The 16708-nt window shown below is 44.4% G+C and overlaps 1 protein-coding gene across 1 annotated transcript in view; it reads right to left on the reverse strand.

Moving 5' to 3' along the window:
- Nucleotides 1-16708, reverse strand: part of TRPM1 (transient receptor potential cation channel subfamily M member 1) — a gene marked incomplete at its 5' end in the record, with an annotated part of 381597 nt that overhangs the window by 197955 nt on the left and 166934 nt on the right. Inside the window, one exon of the mRNA XM_085646142.1 lies at nucleotides 4493-4543. Coding sequence (XP_085502268.1) covers nucleotides 4493-4543 — 51 coding nt within the window. The remainder of the gene's footprint in view (nucleotides 1-4492; nucleotides 4544-16708) is intronic.

Below are 16708 nucleotides of genomic sequence, written 5' to 3' on the forward strand. Positions count from 1 at the left end.
GAAAGTTATAGTTAGTTGGACATTTCACTCGTACAGAACCAGAGAAATTCCCCCGTTATAGTTAGTTCAGCTAACTATAACTCGCGGCCCCGCAATGCACTGTTGATGACGCCACATATTGCATCACTCATGACATGGTCAGTGACATCACTGATGACATCTCAAATGTAGTCACTGATGACATCATCCATGTGATAATTTCTAAGTATAACGTGCCTGAAACCTATGTTTTTTTCAGTGAATATATATATGTGTGTGGGTGTGTGTATATATACACACACATATTTTGTATATATATATATATATATATATAAAATATGCATGTGCAGTTCTCTCAAGATGTACCCCACATAGGAGAGAGACGGCGAGGAGGAGCAGGGCAGTCTGGGGACACTGCAGGACAGGTAGGTGTGTTTTTATTTATTTTTAAAATTATTATTTAACTAATTTTTATTATTGTGGGCGAGGCGGGTGGTGGAGCGTGGCGTAGCGGAGTTCCACGGAGGTTCCCCCCAACTCCGTGGACCTCCGCGTAGTCTCACTACGCCAGCTCCGACCGTGGTTAGTTGAGGGCTGAAGTTGCTGCATATGGAGGTAATTTTATTACAGAAGAATTCTGAGAGCAGCTTGTTGCCAATGTATTGTGAGAGTGTGATGTTGCTGGAAGTGGTAGGAGACATGTTAATATCTTTGCTGATGAGAAAGATTTCCTTGCTATTGTTAGTAGCATTATCAATTTGATCTGCGAGAACTGTCCCCTTGGTGTTCTGTATCTCCTGATGGTAGCGTCTCAGGTCTGATTTGAAGATGTCTCTATCTGTGGTGTATGATCTGTTCCCCATTTGTGCTCCAGTTGTTTGCAGTGGTGTTTTGTCAGCCTGAGTTCCTCTGTGTGGCCTCTTGCCATTGAGATGCGCTTGAGAGGAGCCAGGGTGTCCGGGGATTCGGTGATCCAGCTGTTGAAGTTCTTGATGGCTTTTGACAAGTGCTGCGCAGAAGATAGCAGGAGCCTACTCCTCTTTTGTGATGTTTTTCCATCTGTGGCCGGTGGTTTCAATGGGTTTGCTGAAACTGACATGGGTGAGGTCTGTCCAGGCAATGGTGCTGGCTTGCCAACTGTGATGTTACTGATTTAGGAGAAAATCAGGTCCAATAGGTGTCAGGCGGTGTGGGTGGGTTCTGTAACGTGCTGGGTGAGGTTTAGGTTTCCTAGGTTTTCTAAAAGGGCTGTAGAGTTTGGATTGGTGTGGCCTTCTAGGTGAAAGTTATGATCTCCAAAGAGGATGAAGGTGCTAGAATTGATGAAGAAGAGATGATGAAGTCTGTGATGTCACTGGCAAAATTGGTGTGAGTTCCTGGTGGTCCATATACTAGGATACGCACAATAAGAAGTTCACTCTGATGCAGATCTTGAACTGGAGGTGTTGTGATGCATCAGGTGGGGTTAATATAGTGAAAAGTTACAACAAAGGCAGTAGGCCTGACTTATTTATTGTAGAAATCTAAGCCTTTATGGTTGGATTGTCATTACACTCTGTTAAAGCTGTAGAGAGGTGTTTTGTTACAGGAATTCTTACAAATCACTAAAGTAGCCATAGTAGAGGTTGGGTAGCCTCTGAGACAATGCCTAAGAATAGAAGATTTGCACTTTGAGAATCCTTGTTATGCCATTTTAGGAAGGGTAGTATATTGTTTGCATGACTGTCATTTTGTACTTATTTGTAATTTTAGGACTACTGCTGGAGGGAATTTGGTTCCACCCAAATGTCAATTCCCTGCAGTAAATAATTTGATTGGACAGAAATTGTGTGCTCGTATTGTACTTTTTTGTATCATGGGGAAGACTATGCTCAAAATAGCAAGACTGATTTGGTTATGGTGTCAAGCCACTGATTCAGGATACAGTCTACACTGCTTATTACAAAAGGTGCCAACAAAGGTTGATATGCCTGACCTAGTTATTGAAAAATTAATATTTGAAAGCTAGTAGGCTTTTAACGGTGGATTGTCATGACACAAGCCTGTGTACAGGTGTATTATCTTACAGGGAATCTTACAGATTGCTGTAGTATGAAATGGTTTGGGTGTTGGTTACCCATATGACAATCCCTAAGGGTACATTTGCACTTTGACAAACCTTATTCCGTTATAGGAAGAGTTGTATATGGTTTTATCAAATGTAAATTTGTTAATATTTATAATTTTATGACTGTACACCAGTAGTTGTCTTGTGGAAATGCTTCCACAGAATATAGTTGGCCTGAGTTGGTTATGATTACAAACCAGTTGAAAAAAGGCTATTGGCCTGATTGGCTCATGAGAAGAATTCATGTCAAAGGCTATAGTTCTAATCTCTTCATTATGAAAATGGTCCATCAGAAGAAGATGTGTCAACGGCTATAGGTCTGTTCTCCTTATTAAAATGTATGATAAGCAGCCTGTCTTTCTTATTGTGAAAATAATATGTTAAAGCCAATAGGTCTTTAAATGTGGATTGTTATCACACTAGCTTGTAGACAGGTTTTGCTCTACATTGATTTTTTACCGTTGTAGGCAAGGGATTTGGTGTTAATTTCTCCTTCTGCTTTACCTCTCTGAAAAACCCTGTGGGTAGACCATGTGCACTTTAGTAGTCCTTGTTGACCCTCTTTGGAGGCCTAAATATAGTCTGGGCAACTGCAAATTTGTGTAGACGTATATCATTATTTTACTATATCCCTGAGGTTGCCTTGTGGGAAAGCTTATGCACAAATCATTACCAAGCCAGTGTTGGAGGATATAAGCTTGATTGGTTGATTTTGAAAAGTTATGTCAGATACCATAGACCTAACCTGCTTATTATGAAAAGTTACAACAAAGGTAGTGGGCCTGACATACATATTGGGAAATGTATTTATTAACGCCAATAGACCTTTAAGGCTGAATTATTATTACACTGTGTTGAAGGCTGCAGACTAGTATATTGCTACAAGGATTCTCACATACTAACTTAGAAAGCATGGGTTTTGATGTTGGGTACCTCCAAGATACACCCTTTTGGTTAGACTATTAGCACTGTGATCATCCTTGATAGACTTTCTCACCTGGATTAGTGTCTACCAGGCCCTTGTAAAAAACAAAAAAAACATACAAATTCATTTGTAGAGGGTCTTCGGGCATGCTGTTTCCTGAAAGTGTCAATCTCATATACTTCTTCCCATGACAGCATACTGCTTGGGGCATTCGTTTAGCCCATTTTTGCCATTGGTTCTATTTCCCTGCGACTAATGGCATTTGGTCAGATCGTGTGTGCTTATCTGCCTGATAATGAGTCTGCTTCAACATTTAGGCTAGTGGCCAGTCCTTTAGTTTTTCTTTTTTTTCTCTTATAGGTCCCCTCATTGTTTATTTTATTCCCCTTTTTTGTGAGTGTCCTGCACCTTGTCAGACAGTCCTACTGGGCTGCTTGCATGTACTCATTTCATCTGCAATGTGTTGCATCCTGTGCGACTTATATTTCTGAACTGTAAGGCCATCTAGGAGTTCTATTGACTATAGTGTATCACTTTTCTACCACTCCAAAGTGGCCACCATGTTTAGGTGCATTGTGTGTCCACCTTGGCGTTGTATAACAGTGACACACTATTCACTTTAGCATTTGAGGATGGATGTCCAATTCGATGTTTACTGAGTGGCTTACCTTGGAATGGTATTGTGCATAGTGCATTCTTGTTTTACAGCCCAAGATGGCCAACATATTTCAATATACCTTTTACAATACCATTGCAAGATAGTTTCGTGCTTTTATGTTTAATTTTATTTTTGTATTGCAAGTTTATCTTCCTTATCCATGTCGGATTTGTGTGTCTACTTTATTGTGAAGGCTTAAGTGGAATGAGTGAGAATTAGTCAATAGGTGGATGAATGGGTGATTGAATTCAAGAATGAGTACCAGAGTGCAAGCATGATGACGAATTGAGTGCCTAAATGCATCAGTGACTGGGAAGAGACACTTTTAATCAATAGCCAGACCGATCAGCATGGCCAATGCTCCTGGCATTTTTTTCCAATAGCTTTTTCGAACCACCTAAATCTGAGCAGAATTGTTGTGATTCAAATGTTGGACATAAATTGATCGAGATTTACTTCTGTTTGCGTTAATTGAACATAAGCACGAACATGTTAATTTTCTGGCTTTCAGAAACGCTATCTATAGAATGTGTCCCATATAAGAAAGCATTCTGAAATGACCCTAGAAAGGCATATTGCTGTGCACAGAAATCAGGCCACTTAAGATGGCTCTTTCCACTTTGGGTAAAATACATTGTCCAGTGGTGACAGAGTTTGCTGCTTCCGGTCCCCTTGTTACAGCAGTGTCGTTTCGAGTGGGACCATAGTGCCTCCTGCTGAAAATGAAGAGTAACCTACTTTTGAAGTAAATCATCTTCATATGTAGAGTAGTTGCGTTCATGTGTGTGCTCAGACTAGTTTAGGAATATAAATGACAACCTACCTTTTTCACGTCCCTGACCAGGATGTGCAGCGTATTAGCAGGCCCCAATCTCTGAAAGAAAAATCAAAATGCATCGATCATATACATATTTTCCAAGCAGCTCATACTTCCATTATTATTCATTATGCTGCATATACGTAGATAACTCATGTAAGAAATACAAACTGCCCCTGGTGCACGCCTCGGCCATTTCCTTTCAGAGTCTCTCTGAATGTCGACCACCGCTCTATGTAATGTTAGGCCTCAAACATGACGCTCTCATTTACAATTGCTTCCGAGTTCCACTCGTATTACATTAAACTGACTTGGAATTCATTATTATTAACCAATGCAATGCAAGTGGACTCTTCAGGGTCTCCCTTGAAAATTCAGTTGTGTCCATGCCTTAGGAAGGCTTGCGGGATATGAGTGACATGTTTTACAATTATCCACCAATGCATCCAATTGACTCTTACCTGCCACTGTCCTGTCGGGTCCACTGAGGGACAGCTACAATTGCTCTTAATATATCATTTCCTGTATCTACGTTTAGAAAGATGATAGCTGTGAGCTGCATTTCTTGGAAGCATTATAGATTAGTGAAAACGTGTGAATGTGACATTAGAACAAGGATTGAGGAGAGTTAACATGCAGTGAAACTACATGTGAGAAAGCATGCTATTCCAAGACAGAAGTGCCACATCAAACAGGCTGAATACTTAAGAGAAGATTGTAAATGATTCCTATCAAGGACCCCCAATAACATATTTCAGAGTGAAAACGACTCAGAAGCATATGAGAACTCAAAACCAACACAACAGTAGATTACAATCACATTTGTTGTGCAAGTCTATCAATGTACACCCGTTCCTGCAATAAAAAACACCTTGAAACGTCCATCGATGTGCAACAGTGCCTGCAATAAGGAGCACTTTGAAGCGTCCATCAATATGCAACAGTGCCTGCGATAAGGAACACTTTGAAACGTCCATCAATGTGCAACAGGGCCTGAAATAAGGAACACTTTAAAACGTCCATCAATATGTAACAGTGCCTGCAATAAGGAACACTTTGAAACGTCCATCTATGTGCAACAGTGCCTACTATACGGAACACCTTGGAAGGTTCATCAATGCGCAACAGTGCCTGCAATAAGGAACACTTTAAAACGTCCATCAATGTGCAACAGTGCCTGCAATAAGGAACACTTTGAAACGTCCATCAATATGCAACAGTGCCTGCAATAACGAACACTTTGAAACGTCCATCTATGTGCAACAGTGCCTACTATACGGAACACCTTGGAAGGTTCATCAATGCGCAACAGTGCCTGCAATAAGGAACACTTTAAAACGTCCATCAATGTGCAACAGTGCCTGCAATAAGGAACACTTTGAAACGTCCATCAATATGCAACAGTGCCTGCAATAACGAACACTTTGAAACGTCCATCTATGTGCAACAGTGTCTACTATACGGAACACCTTGGAAGATTCATCAATGTGCAACAGGGCCTGCAATAAGGAACACTTTGAAACGTCCATCAATGTGCAACAGTGCCTGCAATAAGGAACACTTTGAAACGTCCATCTATGTGCAACAGTGCCTACTATACGGAACACCTTGGAAGGTTCATCAATGCGCAACAGTGCCTGCAATAAGGAACACTTTAAAACGTCCATCAATGTGCAACAGTGCCTGCAATAAGGAACACTTTGAAACGTCCATCAATATGCAACAGTGCCTGCAATAAGGAACAATTTGAAACGTCCATCTATGTGCAACAGTGCCTGCAATAAGGAACACTTTGAAACGTCCATCTATGTGCAACAGTGCCTACTATACGGAACACCTTGAAAGGTTCATCAATGCGCAACAGTGCCTGCAATAAGGAACACTTTAAAACGTCCATCAATGTGCAACAGTGCCTGCGATAAGGAACACTTTGAAACGTCCATCAATGTGCACCAGTGCCTGTTATACGGAACACTTTAAAACGTCCATCAATGTGCAACAGTGCCTGCAGTAGGCAACACCTTGAAACGTCTTTCAATATGCAAGAAATGCCTGCAATAAGGAACACTTTGAAACGTCCATCAATGTGCAACACTGCCTGCAGTAAGCAACACATTGAAACGTCCATCAGTATGCAACAGTGCCTGTAATACGGAACACTTTGAAAGGTTCATCAATGTGCAACAGTGCCTGCAATAAGGAACACCTTGTAACGTCCATCTATGTGCAACAGTGCCTGCAATAAGGAACACTTTGAAACGTCCATCAATGTGCAACAGTGCCTGTAATACGGAACACTTTGAAAGGTTCATCAATGTGCAACAGTGCCTGCAATAAGGAACACCTTGAAACGTCCATCAATATGCAACAGTGCCTACAATACGGAACACCTTGAAAGGTTCATCAATGTGCAACAGTGCTAACAATAAGGAACACCTTGAAAGGTTCATCTATGTGCAACAGTGATTGCAGTAGGCAACGCTTCAAAACGTTCAGAAATGTGCAACAGTGCCTGGAATAAGTAGCACCGTGAAACTACTTACACATGGGTGGACCCAATGACCAATAAGCCTTCAAATGTAGTTCTCGCAAATGCTCGCGTACACTCACAAGAATAAAAAAAAAAAGAAATGTTCAGCATTTTATTGCTGTTCACCAAAATCCAGTCACGGTCATGTTTGTCATACTACTGAAGGAAGAGGAACATGTTGCACTGTAGGCCAATGCCTATCACATAACAATGGCGAAAGCCCAGGATTACCAAGGGAAGAATAAATCACTTGAATATGTCACTCTCAGGTCCTGATTACCTGCCAACATTGACACCATTCAGTGCACCTTGTTTCCCAATGGAGAAGCCCTAGAGCACAACTTTAAGACACCTCCTCAAATTACTTGTGGAACTGTATATTTAGCTGCATTCCAGCATGCAGTGGTTTATTATATGCGTTGGCACAACTCCCTTTTTCAAGATAATAGCACAGGTCATGGACACCCCGTCCAACCTATTCTTCTTGCGAGAGCAGTTATACTTTTCAAGGACAGTACCAATGTTTAGGACCAAGGCTCCCACATTTGTATTGGATGAAACCTCTGGGCTGCTATATTTTTCATGGCCAGTTTCAATCCATCTAAAAGCGGTACCCAAACATTTATAAACAATGCAACTATGGTTAAAACCTCTCAGTAGAGCACCCAAAAGTCTTTTTTAGAAGTTCAGTAGGTATATTAATTTGCTTTGGGCAGTACAAAGGCTTCCGACCAGGGCTGTCATACATAAACAATACAATCTTACTACTTCTTAGAAGAGCAGCAGAAATCAAGATGTAAAGTCTGCCCCTACCAACATGTTCTGCAGGAGGTGCATTGTTTTTGCTGAATACAAACCCACTCAGGTCGATGTGCTAACAATCCTGAGAGATTGATTATGGTTAATGTTAACCATGCATATGTGTATTCTGTGTCAACAGTTAGCCATAATCAACAGCTATTTGTGTAATTTACAAAATGATCCCACACCTGAATGTGTTGTACAAGGCACAAGTCTGTGAACTGAATGTTCTTTTTTATCATAGGAAATCTGCCTTTTCTGTTTGGTCACCTCAGATGTTTCCTTCTTTCTTTGGGTCTCTATTTTTGCTGAATTTAGACCTCTATGCATTTTTACCATTGATAGACAACAATAAAGTGCCTGTGCCCCCGTTAGGCATAGTTAAACTGGCTTACCCCAATTAACAGATTCATTTTGCCTATACGCTTGGACGTTCAATGCCACCTGTGGACAGCAGCAGCAATGGGGCCAACCATAGGGTTGGCCTGTAAATCATGGTGTCAGGCCTACTCTGCGTAGCCTGACGGCAGTAGCCTACAAACCTGCTGTCAATCCTGTCAAAGTAACCCTTTGGGACAACATGCTTTAAAATACTAATAATAAGTCACTCCTAAGTACACTTTGTTGCCTACAAGGTAAGGTGCCTGTTAGTTAAAAGTGAAAGTGGAATATGCAAGAAATTAAAGTTGCCATTAAAGTAGCTATTTTCAGTGGCATGGTTGTGGCTGGATCCTAGAAAATATCAATGACAGATTATAACCTTTAATCTGTAACTACTGATGGCAAACAATGTTTGCTCAGTATTTGGGAACAGTAGCTTCACATGAACCTCCAGTAGGCTAATTACCTGGTATGCCAGTGCTTGACCTGACAGCTGGTATGCCAGTGCTTGTTCATATGTGATGTGAAACTCAGTCCGGAACAGGAACAATGGCCTGTGTAAGGGGAGGTTTTTTCTTCCCTTCTCTTTCAAGAAGACCAATCAGGATGGACCCAGGAACTTTATTAACTTGATAAGGGCCCTGCTCTTTCACAAGTAAATATAAGGTGAGACCTGGAGGAGGCAACCCTTTGCCTGCCCAGACAGGATGGCACTAAACCCAGTGGTAGGAGAGTTAGCCCCAGGAGTGGTTTGAGTGACCACAGAGAAGCGGACTGCTTATTTCCCTAGCAACACTTCTGGGTGGGAACACAGTCTCTGCACAAGGGAAGAAAAGTATATCCATCTTGAATTTTAGGAGTAACGTGCACTGTGGGATTGGTTGCAGTAGGGTAACCAAAAATGCTGCAAAAGTGGGTAAGGTTGCCCCTGGGTACTTTTACCCCATTTGTTCGGGAGGAGACTGGAGTCAACCCCTCTAACTAGCTAGTGCCAACTATAAATGTGGCATTTCAGGGCACCCTCCTCAGTACACTTTCTGTACCTGTGGAAGATTAGAAAAGGATAGGTTCTTCTGGTGGTGACCTGAGAGGACCAGACCTGCTCCCTCTTGTACCCAGGACACAAATGTCAACTGTAAGAGTCAGTTGGATGACCACCTGTGTGGCTACAGGGACACAACAAGGTGCAAGAGGCATTTATTCTTATGTGACCAGCTGACCAATACCAACTAGAGAGGGACTAGACCTTGCTGATGGACTCTACTGGAGTGAGTCCTGGCACCTAAGCGCTGTCCCTTAAAGATTTAGGAGTGACCCAGGGGAGTGACCGAGAGGAGAGGCTCCAAAAACCCTGAAAAATTAAGACTCAGTTATTATTTGAACTTCCAAGAGCCATCAAGAGTACCTTGAAGCAAAGGTGTCCAATTGTAATGCACTTTCCTTGGATACTGCTTCCAGCTTGCCCTTCTAGAGTACTTTGAACTCCATAAAAGAGACCAAGTCAGATGGTAATATTTTTGACTGGGATGAACCCGCTTGGTGTATCTCACCAATACTCCTTGGCAGTCGGCTTGAAACCAGGCCTAGGTCCTGGTCTCCCGCTTCCATTGACTATCATTGGTGCTTAGTGCTTTTTGGTTCTATTTTTACCCAATACTTTAAAAATTCATATCTTTGGTTCCCTTTATTGGATTTTGGTAATTTTGACGTCATTTTGTTCACTAAAGTTTACTCCAGTTTTCTTATTTGGGATTTTCATTGTTTTTTTGTGTGTAAAGTTTTATATAGCATGAACTAGACCCAAAGGTATCAGGCACTTTACATCAGCACCAGTTACAGATGGACACATTCATTCTTTGGTTACGCACGGGGAGATTAAGTGATTTGCCAAGAATCACAGAATGTTGAGCAACCCTGCCGAGACTCGAACCCGGTTCCCCAGCTCCAAGGTCAACCGCCCTAGCCATTAGGCCACATTTTATTTTGAATTTAGTACTATTTTAGTACTGCATAAATACTTTACACATTGATGAGTGCAGGTTAATTTAGAAAATTTGGGGTTCACTCTGACAAGTGTTATTATTCCTTACTTTGAGCAACCGCGACTTAAAAAAAAACACTTTCTTACACTTGTTCATGTACTTTGAACTGTGTGCTGTACATATAAATGGTGTTAGTATGTTAGACAAGTTTCTAATATATCTTTGGAGGTCTTTTTAGCAATCACTTGTAACCATTCTTTTTGGAAAATGACCTTCTCTGAAGGGTCACCCAATACTTGTTTGCCTTCCTCCTCCTTTTTTTCTGACCTTCTCACTTGTCACTTGCACCGTTCACCTTGTTTTTCACGAGCACAAATGTGCACCAGTATGTACAGGTTACACGTACATTCAATGTAGTAGAGTGCTGTCATTGTTTTCTCTCTACTTTGTTTAAATACAGACCACTCTGAATTTGTTGCTACAACCATTAATGCCTCCCTCTCGCCTACTTTTGCAATTAACGTACATGCCTTACCAAACTGTTTTTAAATACTACCTGTTGAGACATTGTTTGCGATACATACTAATCACTCAGTTCTCAGCTGGGTTTACGGGTATCCTCCTGTGGTCTGCTTTCATCAACAAATTGTATAGGCGCAGGAAAACAAACAGGTGATTAGTGGATTGCTCAGTGAACCTCAGTCACTGGTAATTACTCCGGTCCGCAATTCAATCCATAATTTTGCTCATCATTTGTCCGGATTATAATTGCACTCAGAAAGTCTTTATCCCAGTTCATGCCGGAACACTCTCCACCACATTGCGTACCATGATCCAGTGGCAACTGGTGACTTTTGAAAGTAGTTCACTCAATTTTACTCTCTTCCCCCTCAATCACTCTAACTCACATTCTCTCACTTACTTATTTTTACTCACTCCCACTCACACACAGACATACTCATACTCACTGGTAGTCATGGTAGGGACGCGCGCAGCCACGAGCAAAACTGGTGAAAATGATTCATGTCTAGGCCTGCATTACTTAGCCAAGTCATAATTTTAACTTAGAAACTGTGAGTGTTTTTAAACTAAGTTCGACATTGATTTTGCTTGCATCGCTGCTATCTGCACTTTGCACTTTTCCTCTGTGAGTCACGCCCACACCTCGTTCCACCGCGGGGTTTCCCCGATTGTTGTGGAGGGTGTAGGCATGCTTGAATCTCCGATCTCTTCAGTTGGTGGCCTTTGGGGGGGCGGAGCTTGAAAGGTCACGTGACCCAGAGTCCGCTCTCTACTTAAAGCAGATGCCATCCTCCTCGCGCAGCGGACGCGCGCAGCGGGCCCCAAAGGCAAGCCCGTCTGCGCCCGTCCGCACCCAAACGGGGCAGGGGCCACGACCCCTGGTCCAAATCCAACAGATAGAATCGTGTTCACATCTAGCCAATTATTGGCTCACCGCCCCTCAGTCAGCCAAGACTGCACCCTGCTCCAAGTAGATGGCAGGTTTGGGAAATGCCTCTGTTGTGGTTTTTCTACTGACACTACCCAAAGAACTATAACTACCCCACTGAGCAAAACATATAATACTCCCGCTGCAGCACCAACTACTAAAGAATTTTCTTTCCTTAGAACAAACTGCCGCTCACTCCCTAAGCACAAAGCGGACATTTTTGACCTATTGATCTATGAGCAACCTGACGCACTGTTTCTGACAGAGACTTGGCTGCATGAAAGCGCTGGCCCTGATGTTGCCGCCGCTTAACCACCTAAGTATGCCATAGCCAGGAAGGATAGGGGTCCCAAAATGGGCAGGGGAACAGCCATAATTTTTAAAAAGGACTTCCAGTGCAAATTCGAACCCCTAGCTCTTATGAATTGCGAAGCAGCACTATTCAAACTGACCTTAACCCCAAACTTTACTCTCTCCGGAGTATTAGTCTACCGCCTTCCAGGACCTCCTGCCCCCTGGGTTGCATCCTTTCCCACATCTCATAACCCCTTGAGCTCTGCCAATTTTTCAATTCTGGGCGACTTAAACTTACTCCTGGATGACCTCACTAGTAAAACTTTCACTAACTTTGTTTCTGATCTAGCTGCCATGAATATCAACCTTCTTAATTCAGGCCCCACACACAAGGCAGGTCACCTACTGGATGCCATTTTTTCCAGTTTACCCTGCATCCATTGCTCCTCTGCACTACCATTATGCTGGTCTGATCACTTTTTAACAAAGTTCAGTTTAACGCCCTCCAACAACATTAGGGCCTTCCCTACTCTAAGGGTATTTAAAAGGGACTGGAAAAAACTTGACTTAACAGTCTTTTAAAAAAAAAAATTTTTAAATCTGTTTTTATTGGTTTTTAATAAACATTTACATGAGCCGCTATTACATCATTTCTGCAACGTGTAGCAACAGTAAATATTGTGCAACACTAGACATCATTATATGTGAGTACAACAAAGGTAGTTCAGTAGTTATTTTCCACATAATGATTTAACTCGTGGTCGTTTATAATACGGTGCTGTCCATAACCAATACATCTGAAATATTTGCTTATTTTGCGGAGCATGTATGTTTAAGAATCAATTTGGTGCAGATAGATTGGTGTAGCTGCTCATATGACAATAACTGTGTGTATAGGGTGTTGAACTTGGATTAGAGTTGAATCAGTCAAGCAGGGTTGAGTACATGTAGAACTATATTTATGCCTCCAAAGGCATCCCTTAGCAACACCATTGTCATAGGGTTATACTGCGCAGGTGTATTAGGATAGTATCGTTCAGCTGTTGGCACATGATCGGTTGCAAAAATGCGGTCTATGGGTGCGGGTCGCGTGCGCGGAGTTGGTTGCTTAGGTCAGGTGCCTGTAGGGACTGGGTTGGCAGGTCTACGGATTGTTGCAGTGCTGTCAAGATCGCATCCCAATTTTCAGATATAGGTACCTTCCTGAGGCCCACCAGTTCTTCTCACCTAATCGTTATGCCTTCTGCTCTGGCCCACGCAATGGTGGAGCACTTCCAAGCCTGTACCTATGGTGGATCTGTCGCCTTCCACCTTTTCGTGATGAGCCGTTTGGCAGTGACTATGTCCAGATCTAGGAACCGGGAGGTGACCTTAGTGCTGCATGTCCTACAGAAGACGTGCAGTAGATATGTTTGCCACTCAAAGGGTAACTCTCTCTCTGTACAGGCATGGAGTGTATCCACCACTCCTCTCCAATAAGTGCTAAGGGTAGGCCAGCATCTGTGTCCAGGTTTTATCTGAGAATGGGTGTCCCAGGTCATGTTCCCACTTGCGTCTGAGGGGTTCTAGGCTAATTGCTGCGTGGCACGCAGCGAAGAGGCAAACCAGCGTGTCAGGTGTCTGCCTCATCCCATGACATGCAGATATTGGATGGTGAGGTGCATTTGTGGTTCAGTTCCTAGATCTCCCGATTTCTCTGTAAGGGTGGCCACCAGTGGGCAATGTAGGAGGAATTGTCCTGCGGGAAGCTCCTCGTTAGCTGCTAGTGTTGCATAAGGAATCAGTGAGCCCTCATGATAGAGATCGCCTAGGGTCTGTATCCCAGCTTCGTGCCAATGGTGCAAATCGGCGGCTGTGCATACTGTCAGACCCCTGGGAGGGCCTTCCAAAGGGAGAGCGGGGACGTAAGGTGTGACATGTCATGTTAAGTAGAGACTCCGTCGATAGCACCTGTATGCCACATTTAAATATAAAGGTTCCGGAGAACGTGTGTGCGCTCCAGGATGGAGGAGCGTAAGAATGTGCAGCAGAGTGTATGGTGGACGGGTGGATGCCGTGTCGCTGCGCTGCCGATCCACAAACCATCTGGCGATCCATTGGAGTTGAGCCGCGAGGTAGTAGTGCTCAAAGCAAGGGGCCGCCAGACCCCCCTGATCTGTGGGCAAATATAGCTTCTTGATCGCTACCCTGTGTCGATTGGGACCCCAAATAAAGTCCCTACCTGTCTGTTCTTGCTGGGCAAAGAAGGAGGCTGGTACGTAGTTGGGCAGGTTGGCAAAGTAGTACAGGAGCCGTGGTAAGGTCACCATTTTCATCAATGCTACTCTGCCCGTGACCGCCAGGGGGAGCGTACTCCAGAATCGCATCTGAGAGCGAATGGCTGTTAAAGCCCTGCCTAAGTTGCCGTCAAAGAGGTCCTGTGGTTGCCGATAGACTCGTATGCCTAACGAAACGTGTCTGGGCTCCATTGTACTCGTTCCCTATTGAGCACAAACCCGGGATCTGAGACTCTCGCTCCGAAGGCATACAGCTTGGATTTAGCGGCATTAACTTTTAGACCCGATATAGATGCAAACTCTCCCAGAACACGGGCCAGGTCCTCCGAGATCTGACTGACGTCTCTGCAAAATTTCAACAGGTCATCTGCATACAGCGAGACTGTGTGCACGTCTCGCCTACTGGAATGCGGTCTTGTAGTCGGGTTCTCAAGGACTCTGCAAGTGGCTCCATCGCCAGTGCGAAGAGGAGAGGGGACAATGGACAGCCCTGCCCCGTGCCCCGTCGCACTGGGATGGCCTCAGAAATATAGGGACCCCCCCTCACTCTCATCATCGGGTTCGTATAGAGCAGTTGGGTCAACTACAAAAAGGTAGGGCCCAACTGGTACCGTTCAAGGTTTGCGAATATGTAGTCCCATTCGAGGGAATTGAAAGCTTTTTCTAGGTCAAGTACAAGGCATCCCGCCCACGGCCATTCACATGTGGAGAAAGTTGCCACTCGGAAGAAGCGGTGCAGGTTAAGTGAGGTACTATGGGACGGTATGAAGCCATTTTGATCCGCGTGCAACAGAGAGGGGGCTGCTTGCACTAGTCTGTCCGCTAGAATTTTAGCTACTATTTTGAAGTCGGAGTTGAGGATAGCGAGGGGCCTATGTGAGCCCATGTCAGTGTGGTCTCTATCGGGTTTAGGCAGCAAAATGAGATGTGCCTCGCAGAGCGAGGGGGGAAGGTGCCCCGCATCTACCGAGGCTGCGAAGAGGGCATGTAGGTGCGGCACCAATGTTACTTGATACGCCTTGTATTATTCGGCCAGAAAGCCATCAGGCCCCTGGGTTTTGCCCGTCGCCAGTGATGAGATTGCCTCCCTGATTTCCTCCAAAGATATCCCAGCATCCAGGAGCTCTGCGTGGTCCAGCAGCAGCTCAGGCAGTTGTATTCGGTCGAGGAAGGAGGAGAGAGTGTCTGGTTCCTGTAATCTGTGGGATTGATATAACTACTTTTAGTGGTGTGTCAGAGCTGTGTGAATATCACGTTGTGTGTGCACTAGTAGACCAGTGTCGGTCCGTAAGGTGCTTATGGGCGCACAGGTATATTCCTGTTTAATTAGCCAGGCTAAGAGCTGCCCCGTGCGATCAGCGGCGGCGTGTGTGCGGGCTGTGTGTGCTGTATAGTTATGGCAGCGGAGGCGCTCCAGTAGTTCGGCGTGCTGTGTGCGTAATGTCTCTAGGTGACGGTGGTCTCTGCCCCCTTCATCGCCATGTGCCTCGTACCGTAATTGTTGTGTTTCTATTTTAGTGAGGTCATGTTGTAGGGTCTTGTGTATGTTCCAGGTCACGCCCACACAGTGTCCCCGCACTGTGACCTTGAAGGCCTCCCACTCCATTAGCTTGTCCCCGGTGGTGTCTTCATTGAGTTCAAAATATTCAAGGATAGCTGTTCCCAGCGATGAATGAAAGGGCTGGTCTTCGAGTGCCGAGGTTTTTAAACTCCAGGTGGGGGTGGGTGAGCACCCAGGTTCCCAGTTAAATGTTAAGAGTTGGGGGTTATGGTCTGAGTGTGTGCGGCCTAAGTATTCTGTATGGTGTATCAGCGGGAGTAGCCCTGGGGACCCTACAATCCTATCTAGTCGTACGTGTAACTTGTGTACCGCCGGGTAATATGAGTAGATCCGAGTGTCGGGATGAGCGGCACGCCATATGTCTATTAGTGCCCAGTGCGTCAGCCAATTTGCGAGGGCCCGTGCGTTAGATGCTGCAGTGGTTGAAATGATCTATCTAGTTCAACATCTAAGACTGAATTAAAGTCTCCTCCGATGAGCCAGGGGACCCCCTTCCAATTGGCAAGTTTCCCTGTGAGGCTATCTAGGAAGGCGGACTGGTTGATGTTGGGGGCATAAACGGAGCCCGGAAGAATCGGCTGGCCGTTGAGTCTTCCGCTGACAAGCTTGTATCTGCCCTCCGTGTCAACTAGTGTCTGTTCACTGACAAATGGGACTCCTGCTCTTACCCAGACAAGAACACCCCGCGCATGAGCCGAGTAGATTGTGCCATGTATGCGTCCCCTCCATCTACCACACAGCCAACCGAGCTCTGCTTGCGACATGTGCGTCTCTTCGAATAAAGCAATGTCAACAGTTCTACGCTGTAAATAGGCGTAAATGGAGTATCTGCGTGTTGGCGTGTGTATACCGCGCACATTCCATGTAATTATGTTGACCTGTACCATAGTATAGCTGATTGGCAGACAAAGTGGAGCAGGAGGGGTGAGGCATCATGATGCTTGCGG

The sequence above is a fragment of the Triturus cristatus genome, chromosome 3_1 (assembly GCF_964204655.1).
Source record: "Triturus cristatus chromosome 3_1, aTriCri1.1, whole genome shotgun sequence".
NCBI lineage: Eukaryota > Metazoa > Chordata > Amphibia > Caudata > Salamandridae > Triturus > Triturus cristatus.